General features: G+C 46.2%; 1 protein-coding gene across 3 annotated transcripts in view; it reads right to left on the bottom strand.

The window, feature by feature from the left end:
- Positions 1 to 2,839: 2,839 nt before the first annotated feature.
- The window catches only part of LOC149307821 (intermembrane lipid transfer protein VPS13D-like), a 107,805-nt gene continuing 87,944 nt past the window's right edge, over positions 2,840 to 22,700 (bottom strand). For all 3 annotated transcript variants that reach the window (XM_089534473.1, XM_089534475.1, XM_089534474.1), the window contains 3 exons: positions 8,529 to 8,660; positions 6,031 to 6,271; positions 2,840 to 4,075 (listed from right to left, as the gene is read on the bottom strand). In XM_089534473.1, the coding sequence (XP_089390599.1) occupies positions 3,953 to 4,075; positions 6,031 to 6,271; positions 8,529 to 8,660 (496 nt within the window). In that variant the 3' untranslated portion in view covers positions 2,840 to 3,952. The remainder of the gene's footprint in view (positions 4,076 to 6,030; positions 6,272 to 8,528; positions 8,661 to 22,700) is intronic.

Here is a 22,700-nt window from a genome sequence, read left to right as displayed (position 1 = left end):
CTCCATTCTGCCATGCAGGAACTCACAGTCAAAGCACTCCCAACAGATAGAATTAGAGAATCCTAGAGCTGGAAGAGACCCCAAAAAGGGCCACCCAGTCCAAACCCATTCTGCCATGCAGGAACTCACAATCAAAGCACTCCCAACAGTTGGCCATCCAGCCTCTGTTTAAAAACCTCCAAAGAAGGAGATTCCACCATTCTCCATAGCAGCATCTTCCACTGTTAAACAGCTCTTCCTTAAGAAGGTTCTTCCTAATGTTTAGGTGGAATCTCTTTTCCTGGAGATTGCATCCATTGCTTTGGGTCCTATTCTCTGGAGCAGCAGAAAACAAGCTTGTTCCCTCCTCAATATGACATCCCTTCAAATACTTAAACAGAGCTATCATATCACAGCTTAACCTTCTCTTCTCTAGGCTGAACATCCCCAGCTCCCTAAGCCGTTCTTCATAGGGCATGGTTTCCAGACCTTTAACCGTTTGGGTTGCTTTTCTTGGGAGGATCTTTTTGGGGGGAATGGGTAGAAGAAGAGTAGAAACCACACTTTCCGTGAGATTTTAAAAAAGAAAATAAGGGGAAATGGGAGGGATGAATGAAGGAAGAAGAGAAGATATTTTAAGCAACAGCCTTTGGAATCCGAACACAATGTTTATTCACTTAGTAATGGGACCGAGCTTCCAATATCAACAGGAGGCTCACAGCAAGACTTTTCTTGCTCAGATCATGCATTTGTTTTGCAAGCAAGCGAGATCGCTGGGATTGCGGAGGCTGTTTGCTTAAACCCTTCCAACCCCCACAAGCGCAGCGTAAAAGGAATCCTGGTCATTCCTGAGTGCTTTGGAATGGTTTTATTTTTTAAAAACCCAAACGCGAGACCAGAAGGACTGGTTTCCATTCCCTAGCTTAGGCATCGGCTTCTGTTGGCAGCCCACTTTGCAACATTGCCTGGTCTAATATCTCAAATGGCTTCCACTCTTGGATGCTGCCTTAAGCCTGGAAAAAAAGTCCCTTCTTTGGGCGATAGTTCCCAGAAGGACTCAAAATGAGGTTTCCCAAACTGATCACTTCTTTCCTTCTGCTGCAAGGAAGAGTCACCCTTTGGTCGATTTAAGCAAGCCTCTCTTTTCTACTAGAGATCAGAGCGGAGAAGATGCTTTTGCCAATTGGCGTAGGTAGGACAAGGCAAAGCGCATACCCTTCAACATTTCACCGCCGAAAACCAGGAAAGAAAAACTGGAGCGTGGTCAAGACGACAAGTTCTGGATGAGAATTAATGCAGTTTGACATTGCATGGAGTTTGGAGTGTGTTGGGGCACAAGAGCTCTCCGAACTAAACATCTCACCAAACTACAAAATCCATCAATTTGAGCCATGGCGGTTAAAGCTGGGCCAAGCTGCGTTATTTCTGCAGTGCTGATGCAGACTTTAAGTTTTAAATCCTATATCAGTGCAAATCTAAGCCTGATTGGAACTGGAATGGAAATAAACCCAGCTCTTACAACATCTCTGCAACTTACTGTGAGACAGGCTTGGCAACGGCGCTCCATTTTGTGCATCGATTGGGAATCTCGGTTCTTCTTTGTATGTTGCCTGTGTCTTCAAGATGATTTGTGGTGACTCCACGAAATACAGTTTTCCTTGGCAAGGAATCCTCAGAGGTGGTTTGGCCAGTCCCTTCCCCTGAAATAGAGCCTCTGGTACCTGGTTTCCGTTGGTGGTCTCCCATCCAAGTATCTAACCAGGGTTGACCAAGCTTCCAAGACCAGACAGGACACAGCGCCTTTGGGGCATTTAGACCCTTCTCTTCCTGTTTTGGAATTTAAATACACATACACAAGTGCACACACATACTGTATATACACCTCACAACCTATCAACACTCAACACTGACATTTTTAGCAACAGCGGGTATGGGAATGCCCCTTCTCTTATGGGTCTTTATGGGGACTTGGGGAGGCATGAAGGAAATATTGTCCACAACGCCTGGCATTCTTGGGCAGTCTCCCATCCAAGTGCTTACCAGGTCTGACCCTGCTTGGCTTCCAAGACCAGATGGGATCTGGTGCCTTTAGGGTATGACTAAGGACATAAACTGCTGCCATACCAAGTGAGACCATCTTAGCTCAGCATTGTACACAGCAAAGATGGGCAGGTTATCTGGAACCGTATTTTCCGCCCCAGACTCACCATCCTGTTTGTGCCCACCATTAAGCTGGCTAGAAGTCCACTTCTGGTTTCATATTTGGGTGGCACTGGCTGAGTAGTGCCTCTTCTATAGGAAAATTGCAGCTTCTGGATGAAACACGGAGTAACAATTTGCTTTCCTTTAAAAAACTGCAAGAGGTCCACAAGATCCGATGGTGGCCTAGCATCGTGTCTTCTTGATGGAAATCTACAGCGCTATATAAAAAATGTATAACAGTCGTCATCATCTGGTCAGGGCGACCCAGATGTTCTAACTGCAAAGGAGGACAAGGCACTGCAAAATGGAGGACCTGCAAGAAACAATGTAGGCCATTGCCAAAGAAAAGCTGGAACCACTAACATGGATGTCAATGCATGCTTCTATGCCACGCTCACAATGGAGGACATTTTGAAATTCCTCCTGGACAGAAGCTTGAAATGGAGGACAGGTCCTGGGAAAGGAAGTCACCCTGATCCCTGTCTACAATGACTAGCAATGGATACCTGGCATTTTATATCTAAGTGGAGACTGGGGAGGAGGACTGAACCTTGGACCTTTTCCATGCGAAATATATGCTCTACCACATAATATCACCTTTTCCCAGAGTTTCACAACATAAACTAAAAGCATCAAAGAAGATACTTGGAGACAAAAGTGCTGCAGTAGCATTTATTAATCCTCGGACTACAGAACTGCAGTATTCACTTTATAAACTTCCATTCCTTTCCCCAACAAACTGTTGTTTCATCGTCTCAGACCCAACCCTCCTGGTTCATTCATTTATTTATTAAGGCTAATACTTGCGCAGGGCAACTTGGTGTGCGTGTGTCTGAATGCGTCCCTTCTCCGCAAGCGTCGAAAGAGGCGCGGCGGTCGACGCTTCGAGGCGACACCGCTGGATCAATTCCTCCCCGATGCTGCCCTTTACAAAGCGGACATATGCGAGAAGAAATTGCACGCGGTTGATAAAAAGCATTCTCCTCTCCCCTTGTGCTGGATCCTGGCAATACAGGAGAGAGCGCAAACACTGAAACGCAGAATTGCATGTTTTTGTTAAGAGGGCAACCATTTGGCGCCTCTTTTGCTGTTCTGCTCCCCAGCAATAAACCTGTCAAGTAAACAAAAAAGAGGAAAAGATCCTGGTGCCGTAAAGGACACCGAAACATTAAAACACTGGAAATGAGAAGGCCCTCTAATCTGGGCCAGAGGCACCATCTTTGGGCCTGCCTCTATGCGCATCTTATCAGTTTCCCCTCCGTTTTGTCAAAGCGGGCTTCTATGCAACCCTGCAGTCCTCCAGTATAGAGTGGTCATCTCCTCTGGTTTAAAAATAATAAAATAATAATATTAATAAGAATCCATGTGCTATTTTGAATCGCTCAGAATCAGTGCAATCGAAAACTCAATATAACCTTTCCTTTAATTTCTTTACACGGAATAGACCTTTGTACACTCTCACGACACTCTGTGTACTTTCTTATTTACACAAAACACAGTTGTACACACACACACATATATATGTATGTATAGAGATATATATATATATATTCATAAGTATATATATACACACAAACGGTAAGAAAATACAAGGCTTTTTCTACAGCTGAAAGTATGCCAAATGAGTCTCTGGTCTTAAGTGCCCCAAATGGCAAAGCTCTTCCGTATCATTTTCTGGGCATGGGGTCCCTATAGTCTCACAAAGCAGACCTTTCGACACCCAGGGAATGATCCTATTCCTTTCTGCCGAGCAGAATGGATTTCATTTGGCTCAGGAATCTAGCTCCAGTTGTTCACCGGATCTCAGCATAAGCTGCTGCTCGTAGAAAAGGCTTTTTGCATAGTTGATTTCTTGAGACAGCTTCACCGCAAGCTCCTCCGACGTCACATGGACCTGCGGAAAAGAAAAGGCACTTTCCAAGAAGCAGAACGATAACCGCCTCTCCTTCTCTCCCCGCAACCCTGGTTCCCTTTCTGGAGAGATGTTGGACGGTGTTTTCCAGCGACAGCTGTGCGCATGGTTTCCTGGGTGTGTACATGTGTGTTGTCACACAGTCAGAAAGTGCGGGGTCTCTTTTGAGAGACTTCCACAAACATTGGAATCGGAATAAATTAAACCAGCCTTCCTCCATCTTGCAGAGGCCAATGTGCCACCATGGATACTGGACATTTTGGACAATATACATAAATACCGCATATACTCGACTATAAGAGAACCTCATGTATAAGTCGAGAGTAGATTTTGGCGCCAAAGTTATAGATTTTGATATGACCCATGGATAAGTCAAGGGCAAAACTTAGGGGCATGGAACAAAGAATCTAAAGGATGAAGCAAGGAAAACAATGCCAAACAACTTACAAAATTCCAGCAAGCACAACTAAAGGCTGGATGGATGAGAGAATAGAGGGTCAATGCTTCCTGGACAGACTATGCTCTTGCTTCTCACCAGGGCATGGTTTCTTTTTAAATAAGAGTTAAAGTACAGTACCTCCATTGACCCATGGATAAGTCGACACAAGTTTTTGGGGTCCATTTTTTTACTAAAACATGAGTATATACAGTAGACAGTGTGTAAAGAGATCCTGTAGCACCTTTGAGACTAAAGACGTTGGCAGCATGCGCTTCATAGACTTAAGTCTATGAAAGCTCATGCTGCCAACTTCTTTCTTTCAGTTCGTCTCAATGGCACTACAAGCTCTCTTTACGTACTGATTCTACCAAAGTGGCTATATCTTTGAATAAACAAACAGGTATTTCATTCCTATCTCCCCCTCCGCTTCCCGATGTGACGAGTGCTTTCCCACTTTTCTCTTGGTTTCAGGAAACCACAGTTAAGATGAACCACAGTTTCCTCTGGTCCAGATATCATGGCAAGCTGTGTTTAATAGTAATAATAATAACGTGAGCAAACTCTTCTTATCTCCTTCTTGTGGCCACGGTGCAGGGAGAGAAGGGAACCGGAGAGGATGTGAAGCTTCCGGCAACTTGATCCCAGAATGATAAGTCACCGTTTATCATTCCTAATCCAAAGGCAGCCTTAGAAGCGAGGAATCAGATGCTTGTTCCAGACACCTAGAAATGTGCTTTCCCTAGCTCACAGTTCTTTCACCTCCAAACTGATCTCTGGTATCCCTCAAACCAGTGTCAATTTCAGCAGCTGAATATAGGAAGGGGTACTTGACTGGGAATCCTTTTAAACTGTAGCTCTTGTCCAAACAGTGGAGTGTCCAAAAATGGTTCCCAATTTTCACATCAGGTGAGCAGGTACTTGACTTATCTTCTGCCAAGAGCTCAGGCCTTCTGATCCAGAGGTCAGTTAGGATCTATTGATACATCGACAAAGATCTCCAACTCCCAAATAAGAAGGGGGGGGGGAAGGGGACCAACATGACACCTGCCTTCTTCCAAAAATATAATTCACTTCATTTGGGTGGTATATTTTTGGAAGAAGGTCGGTGCCATTTTGGGTTTTTTCTCCCTTTCTTCTTAAGCAGTTGGGAGTTGGAGATCTTGGCTGATGTATCAATAGATCCCAACTGACCTGTGGGCCAGGATTCCTGACCTCTCGGTGGAAGGTAGGTCAAGAACCTGATCACCAAGCGATGTGAAAACAACGATTTTTGGACAATGAGTTTGCAGCCAGGAGTGTATATTTCTGCGGAAGGGCTGTGAGCTTAGTTTAGTTTCGACTTGTTGTTACTGAGTGCCTTCAAGTCATTTCTGACTTACGGTGACCCCAAGGAAGCTCCTGAGACTGCACTAAACACAGTTTTTGTGAAAGCCCAAGGAGAGGACACCTTCCCTTGGGCTTTTGGCTCACAAATGATAAGGCCCCACTGTCTCCTTACCATGGGCTTCTGATGAGACGGACCAGGCATCGACACCCCACTGCTGGAATTGACCGCTTTCTTTGTCAGCTGGACGTAGACCTTCCCGTGGTCTTTGGAGACAAGGCAATGGTAGAGATCGTCATACTTGACCTCCAAGAAGATGGCCTCTCGGTCCATGGTGTCCCCGCTCTTGAGGAAGTACACTGCTTTGGAGGAAATGATCACGCAATAGCTGTCGATGTTTTCCACGGCGATGAAGCTGCAAAACGCCAGGGGAAACAAGTCAGTGAAGTGTTTGCTAACCTGTTTCAGGTCTCTGGCGCTGCATGGATTTGCGGCTGGAAGAACGAGGAGGTATTTGAATCACACAAACATATGAACACACCAGATCAAGAGACAGGAAGGTAGGCTAGGGCTGCCTTATACTAAATCGCATCCATGATCTATGGTCCAGTGCTGCTAACTCTGGGAAACTGTAATGCTTAGCACCCTAATCCTACTCAGATTTAGTGAGGAGCCTGGCTTCAGTCCCATAAACAAATATCTAGGGAGTAAACACCCTTGACAACCATGGAATTCATTTCCAGACAACTATGCAGAAGGTTTTCGCATTCATGCATGTGTAAGATTATCCGAAGAAGACTAGGATTAGGAAGCGCAGCTATGAAAGAACTGGACAAGATACTGAAGTGCAAAGATATACAACCAAACGCCAAAGTTAGGATCATCCAAGCCATCGTATTTCCCATCACCATGTAAGGCTGAAGAAAATCAATTTATTTGAGATGTGGTGCTGGAAAAGAGTGCTGAGGATACCGTGGATGTCCAAAAAACCAAACAAATGGGTTCTGTAACAGATGAAGCCTGCACTTTCCATGGAAGCCAAGGTGATGAAAGTGAGGCTGTCATACGCTGGCCACAACATGAGAAAACATCACTCACTAAAAAAGACATTAGTTAGGAAAGGTGGAGAGTAGTAGAAAGAGAGGTAGACCACACACCAGATGGACAAACTCCATCAGGTAAAACCTGAGTCTGCAGGACCTGACTAGAGGGGCTAGGAGAAGTCTCATTCATGGGGTTGCTATGGGTTGAAGTCAACTCAACTCAAAGGCAGGACCTGCAAACCAGGGAAATGTCTGAAGCTTGGCTGAAACGCTCAAGCGCAAGACGGAGAGAGAGCCCTCGAAGCTCAAGAGAAGGGCTGGCACAGGTTACTTGTTGGAAAATCCATAATGAAAGAGCTCTGTTTTGCTCGACGGTTGAGTCACACGCCATTGTTCATAATCACTTGCTGACACACATCTTTCCCTCCAGGATCAGTTGCCAAACCTTCTGGTGAACCCTGAAAGGCCGCGGCTCCGAGGCTCTCCAAACCCCACCTCCCACCTCTTCCCAAAGCCCTACATTTTGGCAAATTTTGTGAAAATCAAAAACAAAGCAATGAAGAAAAGTTAAAGCCACATGCGCAAGGACAAGAACACGATTCCACGGAACAAAGCAGAAGCAACAAGATCTCTGGGGAATTTATGGCTTGATGCCTTCAAGCTTCGCCCCCCCACCGCAAACCCCCGCCACATCGGGAAGTAATTTAACTACGCAACGATGTTTTCCAGGAGTGAAACAGTGGGTCTAGCTGGGGAAAAAATGTGGAAGCGTTTAGCTAGAACAGTAGAGTAAGGTACCAAAACCTTCATGTTTAACTCGGAGGAAAACATGGAGACCGTCAGGCCTTTCAGTTCCTGAGACTTGGAGCAGTGCGAGGGCAGTCCTCCAAAGCATGGGGAGCTAATGAAGTCCCTTGCCTTCCAACAGTTTCCCATCCTTGCATTGGACTCAAACCTTCCTCCACTGTTCCTAGGTTTACCTGCCCTCCTGCCTTGTGTGGAAAACCTGTCTCCCACCTTTGTTTCTATAAGTAATCTCAAAATCTTAAGCCACCTTGGATCCCATTTTGGGAGAAAGGCAGGATATAAGTGCAATAGATACGTAAATATACAGTCACTCCACTTGTGTGAGGATCCGTTCCGGCCCCCGCACAAGTTAGGAGACTCGCATATATTCAAGCCCCACTGAAATGAATGGGGGGCGCTCCTGCACACAAGCACAGGACACACGCTGCGGGAGCGCAACCCATTCACCTCAATGGCTGTTCGCCCTTCTGTAGATTGTCAAGTTCACCGATTTCAAGTCCGTAGACTTGGATGGGCGACTGTATAATCTTTATGACTATTGATCACAACTGAGGCCGGACTTGCCACCCCAACGCCATATCTTCAATTTCTGCACTTCTATTATAACTCACACCCATCTCTGTCCCCGCCACTTGTTGGTATATATATAGACCTGGCTACAGCAGCGTCTTTCCATGCATCTGATGGCATGAGCTGGAACCCACAGAAGCTTACACTAGACATTTCCATTTTGTTCAGCCTCAAAGGTGTTGCAGGGCTCCTTTTCATCAAGGAACTTATTCACCCCAAAACATTGGCACAGCGAACTAGCTTGGTGCTTACAACTCATCCTGGATGTTTTCCGTCAGTTTGAAGAGCAGCTCCTGTCCTTCCGCTTGGCTCTCCAGGTATCGGGGCAGGAGTCCTTGTGGGCCTCGGCAACACCGCGGCTTTCGCACTCTTTCCGCTTGTGTCCTGTTTAAAGAAGCGCAACAAAAACGTGTCGTTTAGAGCCGGGCAACCGCTTAACTCCTCCGCTTTCCTTTGCTCCGCAATGAGCAAATGGGGGGATCCTGTGGGCCCCCATTACCTGGAAAAGTTGCTTTGTTTGGACTACTGATCTCAGAATCCTCTAGCCCAGAGACCGAGTGCCCAAACTGCAACCCAAACCTCACTTATTTATTGCAAAGTGCCATGTCTCTCTGGATTTCTAATGACAAACTCTAGTGAAGTCTGTGTTGGGATGATGGTGCATGTGCCCACAGAGAGGGCTCTGAGTGCCACCTCTGGCACGCGTGCCACAGGTTCACCATCACTGCGTCTAGCCAGTAAGAATTTGAGGAGCAACACTCCAAACAGACCCAATGCATCTGAGGAAGTAGACTGAAGTCTACGAACGTTCATGTTGCCAACTTCTTTCATTGAAGTTAGTCTCAAAAGGGCGACAAGATCTTTCTACATACTGATTCTATGGACTAAGGTCCAACACACGCTGCAGCAATAATCCAGTTTGAGACCGCTCAGTGTTAGGGAATCTTGGGAATTGTAGTTTCATGTGGCACCAGAGATAGGAGACTAAATGGTTCACAAAACTACAGTTGCAAGCATTCCCTAGCATTGAGCCAGGGCAGTTCAAGGGGTCTCTAGGTGGACTATTTCTGCAGCATGTGTTGGAGCTTCGAGTCCAAACAACTCTTTTGTGATTTGCGTCCCATCCTGTTCCTCTCTTGCAGACTCAGCGGCGGCCCTGTTTGATCTAAAGAAAGATGGCGGGGGGAAAATAAAGAAAGGGATTAAAAAATCTTGGACTATACCAGAGCTTTCTACTTAAACCACTTGGCAGCAGCACAGAAGACTGACTGGCTTCTTGCAGATGTTTTCTCCAGGGGCTAGTTTCTTTCCTCCTAGCTCTCCTTTAGCAACCCAGGGCCTGGCTACGAAGCACAGACTCTCTTTCATCCACACGCTCCACCTTTTCCATGCGGCTGCGTTTACACTACGACAGTGCTACTCGCACGTCTTCCTCTTAAAAAATAATAAAGGTCAGAGCTTTGACTCTGGGTGTGCAAGATGGGGCTGCCGTGGTTTCAAAGCCCTGACAGCGTCCCATCAAGCCACATCGAAAAAGGTTGCGGGGACAGACATACAGCGGATGCTAAGATGCTCAACTGCAAGGATCTTTACATTTTGGCTAAATATTTTGAACTCCACAGGAGCCCTTTGGTCTTCTAGTTGCTTGAATAGCAGCGTTTGAGGGCTTGGTGTTTATTTCAGAGCTATTTTTACTTGTTTGGGCGCTACGGCAAAACACCACTTTATACCACTTCAAATGTTTGTCATCTGACGCAACGCTCCATCCATCTGAAGAAGTGGCCGACGAAGGCTGAGGCTGAAATTAGTCTGTCTTAAGTTGCCACATGATGTTATTCCTTGGCTTTCTTTTTATACCACTGAAAAGGCTAGCAGAAACACATTGGTGTGTGTGTGTGTGTGTGTGTGTGTGTGTGTGTGTTTTCCTATTATGTTCTGCACTGTAAAATAATAATCATCATCAACATCAACATCAACATCAACATCATCATCATCATCATCATCATCTTTATTTTTACCCTGCCTCTCTGCTAGGATCGAGGCGGTTTACAATAAAATCCATACCATACAAAAGTAATCCCATTAATTCAGTTTTATAACTGCAACACTGCAATTTGGGATAGGAAATAAAAGGCCAGATCAGTGATGGCGAACCTATGGCACGCCTGCCAGAGGTGGCACTCAAGAGCCCTCTCTGTGGGCACATGTGCCGTCGCCCCAGCACAGAGTTTGCCACAGTTTGTTACTAGAAAGCCAGAGGGACATGGCACTTTGCAATAAATAAGTGGATTTTGGGTTGCAGTTTGGGCACTTGGATCACCATCACTGGGCTAGATCATAGCCTCTCACACCCTGTCTGAAAGAAAACATACATGCACCTAACACAGAATGATGTGCACGAAAGTGCCAGAGCACAGTGGTTTGAGTGTTGGCACAGTGGCACGATGGAGACCAGGATTCGATTTCCAGCTCCGTCATGAAACCCACTGGTGGACCTTGGGCATGTTACACGCTCTCAGCCTCAGGGGAAGGCAATGGCAAACTTTCTCTGAACAAAGAATAATAATCGTCATCATAATAATAATAATAATAATAATAATAATAATATATTTATACCCCGCCTCCCCCTTCCGGGATCCGGCAGAGCTCTTCCAGCAGGTCATTCCTTATTTTCGGAGCGACAGCTGAAAAAGTCTTCTGGGAAGTTGCCACCAGCCTGGTTTTCTTTGGCTGGAGTAGGTTCCTCTCAGGGGACCTGAGTGTGCAGGAAGCATTGTAAGGGAGAAGGCGTTCCTTCAAGTATGCTGGACCAAAGCCACGTAGGGCTTTGTAGGTAATAACCAACACCTTGTACTGAACCAGGAAGCTTATAGGCAGCCAATGAAGAGATTTCAATATAGGTGTAACAGGGTCGAATTTAGCTTTGCCTACGACCAACCTGGCTGCCGTATTCTGAATCAGTTGCAGCTTCCAAGCATGGCACAAGGGTTGCCCCATGTAGAGCGCATTACAGATATCAAGACGAGAGGTTACCAGTGAATGTACAATCGTTTCTAAGTCCCTCTACTCCAGGTAGGGTCGCAGCTGGCGTATCAGCAAAGGCAAAGCCATAATGTACTGCTAAGAAAACCCCATTATAACTTTGCCTTAGCGCTACCATAAGTTGAAAGGTATTCGAAGGCACACAACAAACACACACATCATTAATAGGATTCTGGTCCTAACCTAGGGAACTGATAACTGAATTGATCATTGATAATTAATTGAAAAACACCTTGTTTGCAACAGAAAGGAGAAAAATACTGTGAGCTACCATGCGCTTCGGAAAGGCTTTAACCATGCCTTCCCTTCAGCAACTATCAAGAAAACCTACATAAAACCTGAGGCTGAGAGCATGTGACATGCCCAAGGTCCACCAGTGGGTTTCATGATGGAGCTGGGAATCGACGCAGGATCCCCATGAAACTAGGAAAACCGCAAATAAAAAACCCATGATTTTTTAAACCTAAGAGAACACTTCTCTTGCAAGATCTTTGTCCTCCAGTGCAACTCTATGGCCAAGATCTGCTAGAACTTGTCTATAGAATCATGCTACAAATGCCCCAAGAGGCATTTTCTCTCACAGTCTTTAGGTCCGCCAATGAGACTCTATGGTCAACCTCTGGCGGAGATGCGCTGGAGAACCCGGAGAGTCCTAGAGAGAACATATCGATCAAATCCGTTAAAAGTCAGAGCCACAAATATGGACCACATTTGTTAGTGGTTGCTCTTTCATTCTATGATGCTCAACCTGGCAATAATAGTAAGAGATATAGTAGTAACAGAGGTAGTACTAGTGGCAATCACCACAATCATCATCACCACCACCATTATCATCTCCTACTTCTCCTCTTCCTCTGGTTGGTAATGAAGAAGTCAGATACCTTCTAAATTATGTCTTGCTATTATTAACATGAATTGCATTAATTGTCGAGGGCCACCACTTTTTGGCAAATCGGTCTGTTTGGTCTGGACTGCAGGCTACATTCCCCCAATTTGGATTTTGGAGTTGTTGGTTTTTTTGTAATGTACAATTTGTTCTGCTGTCTCAAGTTACATTCTGTAAATAACAAGCAACGCGGATGACATTCAAAAGGGGGGGGGGGGAAACAAAACAACCGCCAACCTGAAAACGTTTGCAAGGCAGAATGAATGGCGGTGTGCGCCCACATCTGTGTTGCATTAAACTCAACTGAACACTCGACACATTTGCTGATTTGCTTTTAATAGGCACACAAAAGCCATACAAGGGAGAAATGCCCTCGTGTCTACCCATCACAGCAGGGAAGGAGTGGCGCTGAATGAAGGCATAAAGGGATTGGGAAGAGCGTCGCCGGGAGGGCAAGCGGCCCAGGACAGAGCAACACTGTTCCAAACACATTGGAGACCTGGGTGGCTTTGCTCCAAGAAATGATCGAAGGCCCTTCCAAAAAATGCTTCCCGTTCCTAGACTCAGATAAGTCGCTGGTGGTCAAAATGAGCCAGAGGACCTCTCCGTTTGGCGGAGCAGACCAAGTACATTCAAAGTCTATGCAACGCTTCTCTTATTTCCCACTCATACAGAGGTAACACTCTCTCAACCGCAAGGAAAGTCAAGAAGAAAACCTCCTCGGCAACCAATCTTGCCGAGAAAACCCCACAATAGGTTCACCTTTGGGTCTCCGTAAGTCAGAAACAACTCGAAAGCACACAACAACAATTAATGCGTTGGCTGGATCCTTTTCGAAGGACCGCAAGCTGCCTTGAATCCCATTTTGGGAGAAAGGTGGGCTATAAATCCAATAAGTAAATTGGGGAAGGTTTTGAGAAACCGTCTTGGATACAGGAGAGTCAATATGGGACTTGGCAGTCCTCTATTGAAAGCAAAGACTGAAGAGGCTGCTTATACATGGCAGGGTCTTCGGAGTCGCCATATTAAAGCCTTATTTTGCAAACATAACACTCTGCCGGTCGGTACAAAGTCAGCTATGGACGTTCCTTCCCACGGGTTTCGCTCTGTTCCTTTTTTTCTTTTTGCTGATTTGTTGCACGAAGACAGCTTTATTTCAGAGGGCATTTGGGATCAAGTGAGTTATGAAGCTGTATTAACCGCCAGTGCTTCTGTAGGCGCTGCCAATGTTTTTTGGTGTCGCTGCTTTTAATTTGCTTTGGTGGGTGTTATTTCCTGGGATCAATTGTATTAAGTGGGCAGAATTATATGAAATGGAAATTAAGGGGGTCCCGTATCAATGTGAAGATGAACCCGTTCTGCATTTTTTAATTGTCAGATTGCAAAGTGCAGTGGAGTCTCCACATTGTTGAGGTTAGGGCTGAAGGACCCCCATGCATGTAGAAAAACCATAAATAAAACATCCCACTATTCTTTTTACCTAAGAGAACACCTGTCTAGGACTCTCCAGGTCCTCCAGTGCAACTCTGTGGTCAACATCTGCTCTGATGTTAGAAGACCTGATGTTGAAAGACCTGAGGTTGGAAGACCTGAGGTTAGGAGACTTGATGTTGCAAGCTGACATTGGAAGACCTTCCTTGGAAACTTCTACTCCTCAGGGAAGCGAGGAATCATAAAATAGCTAGGCAAGGGTAGAATCATCAAGTATCCACAAAGTGAGAAAGGGGACCAGGGAAGAGAGATTGGGAGGACAAAGCAAGGACAAGGGTGAGCTACGCTCCTGGGGCCTTCCGTCCCTCTTTCTCATCCATTTGTGAGACCGGGTGCTTGTGCAAGGCTGTGTTTGCTGAAGGCCCTGTTCCATCCATCCTGCCTCTCCAAATAAAACCTCCAGAAGTCCTCCTCCTGCTTGCAGACGTGTCTATTTTTAGTGGCCGCAACAGAACCACACACATCTTGCTGTCTCTTCGGGTGCTGCCTTTGCAAGCAGTTCACACACAGCCTTTCCTCTGACTCATCATTCCACAAATGTGGTCGTAATTAAGCCTCCCGGCTTTATTGGGCCATCCGTGACCGAAGCCAGAGATTATCTCTCTTGACATCACTCTGTCCGGAATTTGGAAGTGGATTACACGTCCCAGAATCCCCCAGCCAGACGATGCTGAGAACTCTTCCAACTGTATGATTCTATAATATCCTATCCATAGGAATCCTGCTGGAGCAGCCAACAGGACAGCGCCAAGCGCTTCAGACTTGTCGCACTATGCTGGCTTTCATTCCTGAAGCAGACTTGGAATTAAATAATAATAATAATAATAATAATAATAATAATAATGTTGTTGTTGTTGTTATAGAATCATACAATTATAGATTTGGAAGAGACCCCAAGGGCCATCCAATCCAACCCCATTCTGCCATGCAGGAACTCACAGTCAAAGCATCCCCATTGACAGATGTCCATCCAGCCTCTGATTAAAGACCTCCAAAGAAGAAGACTCCACCGCTCTCCGAGGGAGTGTTTTCCACTGTCGGAAAGCTCTTACTTTCAGGAAGTTCCTACTAATGTTTAGGTGGAATCTCTTCTGTTATAGTTTGCATCCATTGCTCCATTGGGTCCTAGTCTCTGGAGCAGCAGAAAACAAGCTTGCTCCCTCCTCAATATGACATCCCTTCCAATACTTAAACAGGGCTGTCATATCACCTCTTAACCTACTCTATTCCAGACTAAACATAACCAGCTGCCTAAGTTGTTCCTCATAGGACTTCATGGTTTCCAGACCCTTCACCGTTCTCCAGCTTCTCTATTATTGTTGTTGTTGTTGTTATTTAGAGAAAACCTGCGGGAGCAGCCAACAGGGCAGCGGCAAGCACTTCCAACTTGTTGCACTACATTGACTTCCATTCCTGGATCAGACTCGTAAGTAAATAAGTAAATAACAACAACAATAATAGTTTTGTTGTTTTTACTTCAGAGTCTGATCCAGAAATGGAAGCCGACGTAGTACAACATACTAGAAACGCTTGCTGCTGTTCCGTCGCGGGTTATCTCTAATAAAGAATAATAATACAGTACTAATAATATTAACAACTCTTATTCCTGCTGGATCATCCATTTTAAAGAGCAGGGCGGCTGTTAGTGGGAGCAGGATACGTTACACGCAGCGTGAGAGGGTTAAACAGGACAGCCTCCACTCTTTCTAAACTTTTGCCCTCTGGATATGTACTCATTGGCTGCTGTACAAAACTCCAGCAGTATTACATGCCTGAGCGATATGGTTCAACTGTCGGTCAGGCCCAGGGCCTGGCTATGCGCCAGACCACAATCAATGGGACACAAACCTCGCTTCCCCCCCCATTCCTCTCCTCTTCCCCCCCTTTTCAGATCATCACGGAGGTTCAGATCATCTTCTCCTTTTTGTCCCGCCGGTTAAATTTATGGAGCAGAACCCATTCCGACGCAGCATTCCTTGGCTTTGGGCTGGCCCGGGCGGGCCTCCCTTTGTTTGGTGCTGGAAGCGAGAATGTGCTTTGGAGGACGGCAAGGTTGTTAGTTCAGGGACTGGCTGTTTGCTCATGGCTGAAACGAAGAGAGTTCAGGGGAAGGGCAAAAGGACAGCCCAAGTGTAAACGCCGTCCCAGCAGGCCCCGGGGTTCTGACACCGCGCCTCGGAGGAAAGAAAGCGCAACCCCATCCCTCCCTTCCCCCTGCAACAATTGTGGGCTATGAGCCGATCAAGCCGGGCCTGTAATCCGGCTGCTAATGCAATGCTTCCCAAGCGGGAGGAATGGCAGTCGTTCCTCCCCAGAGTGCCAGGGACGGGTACCACATTTGCCTCCAATGCCCACAGCTCTTCCTTGCTTTCCTGGAAACCTCCCCGGGACACGCAGATGATGGTTTTTTGCAAGTCAACAGTGGTCGAAGGATCACCATTTTGGGTAGCCCTGCACTGACCATAGACTCTGAGAGTTGGAAGAGGGCCATCCAGTTGAACCCTCCGATATGGAGGAAGACACTATCAAAGCCCTCCGGAGAGATGGCCATCCATCCTCTGTATGAAAACCTCCAAAGGAGGACACTCTGCCACTCTTCTTCGAAGCCTGAACTCCCACTTCTGGAGTAATCCAAGACGGGGGGAAATCTGCTTTGGTATGGCTTTCCTTTCTTCATAGCGGGCTGCAAAAATGGCCACGGGGCCGACATGTGGACACACAAGCTACGGTCTGGTCAGCTCTGATTTATTTTTGATTCACGTTTTTAAGCTGGAAAGATGTCTAGAGCTACTTACCTACAGCCAATGAATACAAGGAAGACTGGGCTTTTGGACTTAGGGACTGAAAGGTCACAAAATCAGAGAATCATAGAGATGGAAGAGACCCCCAAGGGCCACCTAGTCCAACCTTCTGCTATCCCAGACAGATGGCCATTGAGCTTCTGTTTAAAAACCTCCAAAGAAGGAGACCCCACCATACTCCAAGGGAAAGGCTTCCACTCTCGGACGGCTCTTACTCTCAGGAGGTTCTTCCTAAAGTTGAGATGGAATCTCTCTTTCCTGTAGTTCGAAATCTGGAGGCCAGGGGCTGGTTTTGACCTACAAAGACCCATAGGGCCCAGGCTATCTGAAGGACCAAATCTTCCCATGTGAATCTGCCCGAACTTTAAGATCTGCAGGGGAAACACTTCTCTCTACCCAGTTTACATGATGCAGGGTAAAATCCCCAAATCGGGCATGGACTGTCTTCACGACATCCATAACTGATCCAGGCTCGCCTTCACTTAATCCGGATTTTAAAACTTCACCTTTTACTTTGTCTTTTTCGTTCTCTCTATAGCGACAACAAGGGGGTCAATGAAGACAAGCCCTTAGGAGTACTGTCCTCTTCGGAGATAGTGTCTTTCAGAGTATCGTACAGGTGCACATCTGTTGAATGACCGACGTTTTCTGGACAGGGATGTTTGCTTCTTCCCAAAAGCGCAGCTTCCCTGTTCATCCAGAAACGCAGCAGCGTCAGTCAAACAAACCATTTTGTTGGACTTGGAAGGTATCTGTGCCACTGGCAAGGCCTTTTGCATTCTGCAGGTGCACGCTAAGTTACCGTGAAGCGTTTGTCCCATAACAATTCCCAGAAAGAAAGAAAGAAATGTTGAATTAAGGGCAGGTTTCATTGCCATGAGGATTCTTGGCTGAACTCCCCTTGAACCCAGAAGCATATCACTTATAACAGACACGAACAATCATGCTCCGATTACCTGCTTTAAGGCATGAGGGTTCAAAGCGAGTTCGCGTCCGGCGGCTCCCTCCTGCCACCATTCAAGGGCTCCTGCTCATAACATGATGCGCCATGCCATTCCTGCTCACACACTCACAGCGGCCGGGCAAAGGAAACAAAACACACAACTTGGTTCTCTTTGCTCAAGGCCTTCCTTCGGAGAAGGAACTTTGCTTTGTGCCATTTTTGAAGCTGTAACACGCTTTTCGGATTCGAATTTAAAGAGCTACAACTGCAGCAACAGTGATACGGATCGGGAAACCAAGACTAGGTCTTGTCCACAGCGTCCGCTCACCACCACAAGCCTTGATGTTGTTAAGTTTTCTGACATTCAATCTAAACACAATGGCACTGTTTTGAGGACTGTTAAAAAGGAGTATGGTGAGAGATCTTGTTGCACCTTTGAGACCAACTGAAAGAAAAATGTTGGCAGCATGAGCTTTTGTACACTTAAGTCTCTTTCCTCCGGTGCATTTGGATCTCCATTTGGAAATCCATCTGAGGAAGTAGAGCCAAGGCTACAAAGGCTCATGCTGCCAACTTCTTTCTTTCAGTGAGTCTCAAAGGCACTACAAGATCTCTCTACATACTGATTCTTACAGACTAACATAGCCTAAGACCATGACAACCCTCCTCTGAACAAATCTTGTCCCCCAAAAAAACCCTATGGGAGGTTCGCCTTAGGGTCGCCATAAGTTAGAAACAACTTGAAGGCACACAACAACTCGAGATTATGACCAGCCAAACCACTTCAACATGGCTCTTCCAGGAGTCAGATGCAATAACAGGAATAACCAGTCATTGCAATACAAGAAGGTTCCTGACAAGCTGGAACATGTCCAGAGAAGAGCAACCAAAGCGACCAAAGGTCTGGAAACCAAATCTTATGAGGAATGGCTGAGGGAGTTGGGTATGTTTCGCTCGGAGAAGAGAAGACTGACACATGACATGAGAGCCATCTTTAAATATCTGGAGGAATGTCATGTACCGGATGAAGCAAGCTTCTTTTTTTGGCTGCTCCAAAGAACAGGATACAAACCAAAGGATGCAAATGACTAAAAAAGAGATTTATTATAAGAACTGTTCAATACTGGAGCAGAGTATCTCAGAAGGCAATGGACTCTCCATCTTTGGAGGTGTTTAAACAGAGGATGGATGGGCATCTCTCAGGAATACTTTGGTTGTGTATATTTGCATGGCAGGGGGTTGGATGAGTTGGCCCTTGTGGTCCTTTCAAGCCCTAAGATTCTACGATTCTAGGATGCCGTTCCTGGAGTGAGCGGTTTTGTGATCTCTATGGCTGAGATCTGTTCAGAATAACACCTAACACCTGTACGCAAAGGGATCCTGTAACACCTTTGAGACTAACTGAGTGAAGGATATACAAGACTTGGTCTACTTCCTCAGATGCATGGAGTGAAATGGTGCCCAGCAAACCAAGTCTAGGAAAGCTTCTCCTACAACGTCTTTCGCTCTGTTAGACATAGTGGTGAGACCCTTTTGCATACTCTGAATTCTGCCACCTCAAACCTGGGGAAAACGTGGTCTGCAAATGGAGCGCAAGGTATGCCTTTGCAGCTCTCATTACCTGCAATGACTTCCCAGGATGGGGAAGGGTAAATGCTAGACCACAGTGGCTCCCCATGGCATCGCAACACAATTTCTCAGGGATCCCTGTCCTTGTCCTGTTTCACCGTAGAACAATTGGGCTTTCTTGTTCTCTCTGGCCTCCTCCATTGTGCAGAGAGCCTGTCTGAGCCATATTCCCAAAGGTGGGACTACCAAAGGACATCCGAGACGTCCATTATAATTCAACATACAATCTGTCACAGTGTAGTCGAGTCCCACATCTATTAAGGCAGTGCTCTTCAAGCTAACAGATGGGGAGAGAGGCTGATACTTTCCCCCCCATATGTGCCAGGATCTGTACCGGCGTATTTGTGCCCGTTGGGTACAATTGTTCCTTTCTTTCCTGAAAACCCATTGCTTGCAGGCCGGCACCAGTCCAAGGGCCACCACTTTGAGCAATGCTGCATTAAGGGGAGACAGAGGGCTTGTTTTAGCCCACAGCCATACCCCCAGATCTCTCCCCCGCCACGGCGAAACTTGTCAAAGCTTGTCATCTTATTTTCGAACCAGCTTTTGCAGCTTGCCGGAGCAAACGCATTTGTCAAGCAGCTCCCAGATGAGCAAGTGGCTGTCACTGCAAGGGCTCACAAAGAAGGGGCGGCGGGTGGGTTTTGACTAATATCACAAGTCATCAGTCTGGGAAACAGAAAGGACAGACTGTGAGGTGGTTGGTGCCTCTCTGCTGGTGTGAAACCAACTCTGCTTGCCTTTCCGTTGCCTTGCGATAACTGATTTGCTTCCCGAACAAAAATGTTTTGTATGGAAACCCAGCCTACATCTATCATCTCTTTCAAGACCTCAGTGGGGCTGCACAGAAGAAGAAAAAAGAAGGAGAAAAAGAAAAGAGGATCTCATTACCTCTGAACAAATGTGCTCCTTGGGCACATTACGAAGTATTTCCCATGTAGAGGTTTGGCTTTAGAAAGGTACACATAGGACCCCAGTATAGACAGGAGAAAACACTTCAGTAGTAACAGCAGCAGCAGCAAACTTTTCTGTCCTGTAACTATGCAATTCACTGAAATATTCAGCAAAATCCAGGAGAGTCCATGGACCAGTTCCTGCGATCATTTTCTCCTGCTCTGGGGAAGGGAAGGCCATTTGAAGGATGTGCAGCCGGGAGTTGCCTTTTCCATCACGGCATTAGGAAAACTTTTAGTGAATTGGCTTTAATTAAACTGCTAGGACGTTACGACGCTTTTTATGTTTCCTTCCTCCTCATTACTCTGAGTGCCGCTACATTTTGTGCTGCTGCAGGTACAATCTGACAACCTTGTGCATAAGAAATCGCTCTCCTCCACCTGTCTTGTTTCTTGTCTTGCACATTCATTTTAATTAATTTTGTTGGAATCATAGAATCATAGAGTTGGAAGAGACTGCAAGGGCCATCCAGTCCAACCCCATTCTGCCATGCAGGAACTCTCAGTCAAAGCATCCCCGACAGATGGCCATCTAACCTCTGCTTAAAGACCTCCAAGAAAGGAGACTCCACTACACTCTGAGGAAGGAGTGTGTTCCACTGTCGAACAGCCCTTACTGTCAGGAGGTTCTTCCTAATGTTGAGGTGGAATCTCTTTTCCTGCAGCTTGCATCCATTATTCCGGGTCCTGTTCTCTGGAGCTTGCTCTTTTGGAGCGCTGGTCATAAACTGCAATAAAGATTGACTGATTGATGTTTAGCTATATGATCATAGACTGTAGACTACATGCTTTGCATGGAGAAGATCCTGGGTGCGAGTCCTGGCCCATCTACAAACGGCTTAGAAAGACTCCTAGCCGAAACCCTGGAGATTAGATGCCAGGCAGCATAAGCAACAGTGACCTAGACAGAGCAATGGCCTGATTCAGGATAAGGCACTTTCTTATGCTCCTTAAACATTATGCGTAGAGAGGCATGGGGACCATGCAACGATATCATGCCTACTGGGTACATAGAAAGATTTGCATCTATTCCTGCCACAAACCTTCTCCTGGATGTGTTTTTTGAAGTGGAAAACTATGGGAACAGTAAGCGACTGTCCACAGCAGATACAGACATCCAGCTATTGCAATGACTTGTTGCACAAACTGCAGCTGACGTCTCCAACTGGGTGAACCAGTCTAGGGTCAGAAAGCGAGTCATGATGCCATAAACCACAAAGCCAAAGAGACAAAAGTTATGGGACCAGAATGTGAACTGTTTATATATTCTGCCATAGTGTTCCACATGTGCATAAAACAGCATTTTGGCCTCAGATGAGTTAAAAAAGAGAATGCACAGGACTATTTTGGAAATAAAGCCAATGCAATGCAAGTCTAGACTGCATCAAAAGGAACACAGTGTCCAGATCAGGGGAAGCAATGGGGGCACTCTATTCTGTAGTTTTTGGTGGATTTTTTGGGCTCTGTGGCCATGTTCCAGAAAAGTTTGGTCCTGACGTTTCGCCAGCATCTGTGGCTTTGGCATCTTCTCTAAAACTGTGGATGCCGGCCATAAAAGCCTTTGGCTTCGCACTCTATTCCACTTTGGTCAGACCTTAACTGGAAGAGTATGTTCAGTCCAAGGAAGATATCAACAAGCTGGAAAGGAGTCCAGAAAACGGTTACCAAGATGGTAAAAGGTCTGGAGACCAAACCCTGCGAGGAACAGCTTAAGGAGCTGGGCATGTTTAGCTTGAAGAAGAAAAGACGAAGAGGTGAGATGATAGCCATCTCTAAATATCTGAAGGTGGAGTGAGCTTGTTTTCTGCTGCCCCAGAGACTAGGATACGAAGCAACGGCTTTACGTTAGAAGGAAAGAGATCCCACCCAAACATTAGGAAGAACCTATTGACTGTAAAAACGGTTCCACTGTGGAACAGATTGCCCTAGAGAGGTGGATGTTCTTTCTTTGGAGGTCTTGAAAAGGAGGTTGGATGGGCATGTTTTAGGGAGTGCTTTCGTTGAGGATTCCTGCATGGCAGAGGACTAGATTCAACGGTCTTGCAACCAGTGGCAGAAGGCACTGGCTTAGAAGGGAGGCCACAAAAACGCAGGAAACCGAATGACATCCAGCAGGTAATATGTTTCTTCCCATTGCCAAGAAGAGAGGCTGCTCTCCTACGAAGGCTTCCTGACCCCGTTTGGAAACACTGGGCTCTCCAGACCTTACTGTGCCGCTTTGCGCAAAGATAAAAAACACAGCTAATTCTAGCCACGTCCATTTGATCCCTCATTTTTTACAGTCCCTCCGAAAGTGCTACAGAAATGCTTGGGTCTCAGTGTGCTTCTCCCACTTTGAATCTCTGCAGGAGGGGAAATAACTGTATTTGAAAGCGGGGGGAGACCAGCGACGATAATATGGCTAATCCCTTGCTCTCTGCTTATTCAAGATTTCCATCTGATGAGGAGGTTTCATGAAAGCGATCGCAGGACGCCGGTGCCAAAATGGCCAGGGAAAAAGCTCTTTCGCTCCAGCTATGAAATCTACCAGGACTAGCAAATACGTGTCCAAGAGGGCTAACCGAAAGCGAGTCATGCCTTTTCTCCTAGCTATTCAAAAGGGAAAGGAAATTGATTGCATTCGTTCGTCTCGAGGTCTGGTTATAAGAGCCTTACATAAGTGACACAAGAATGAGAAAT

This window comes from Sceloporus occidentalis, unplaced genomic scaffold, assembly GCF_023333645.1.
Source record: "Sceloporus occidentalis isolate IW3139 unplaced genomic scaffold, rSceOcc1.0.p SCAF_8, whole genome shotgun sequence".
NCBI lineage: Eukaryota > Metazoa > Chordata > Lepidosauria > Squamata > Phrynosomatidae > Sceloporus > Sceloporus occidentalis.
The sequence above is the reverse complement of the archived record's forward strand: the minus strand, read 5'-3'. Positions and strand labels throughout refer to the sequence as shown.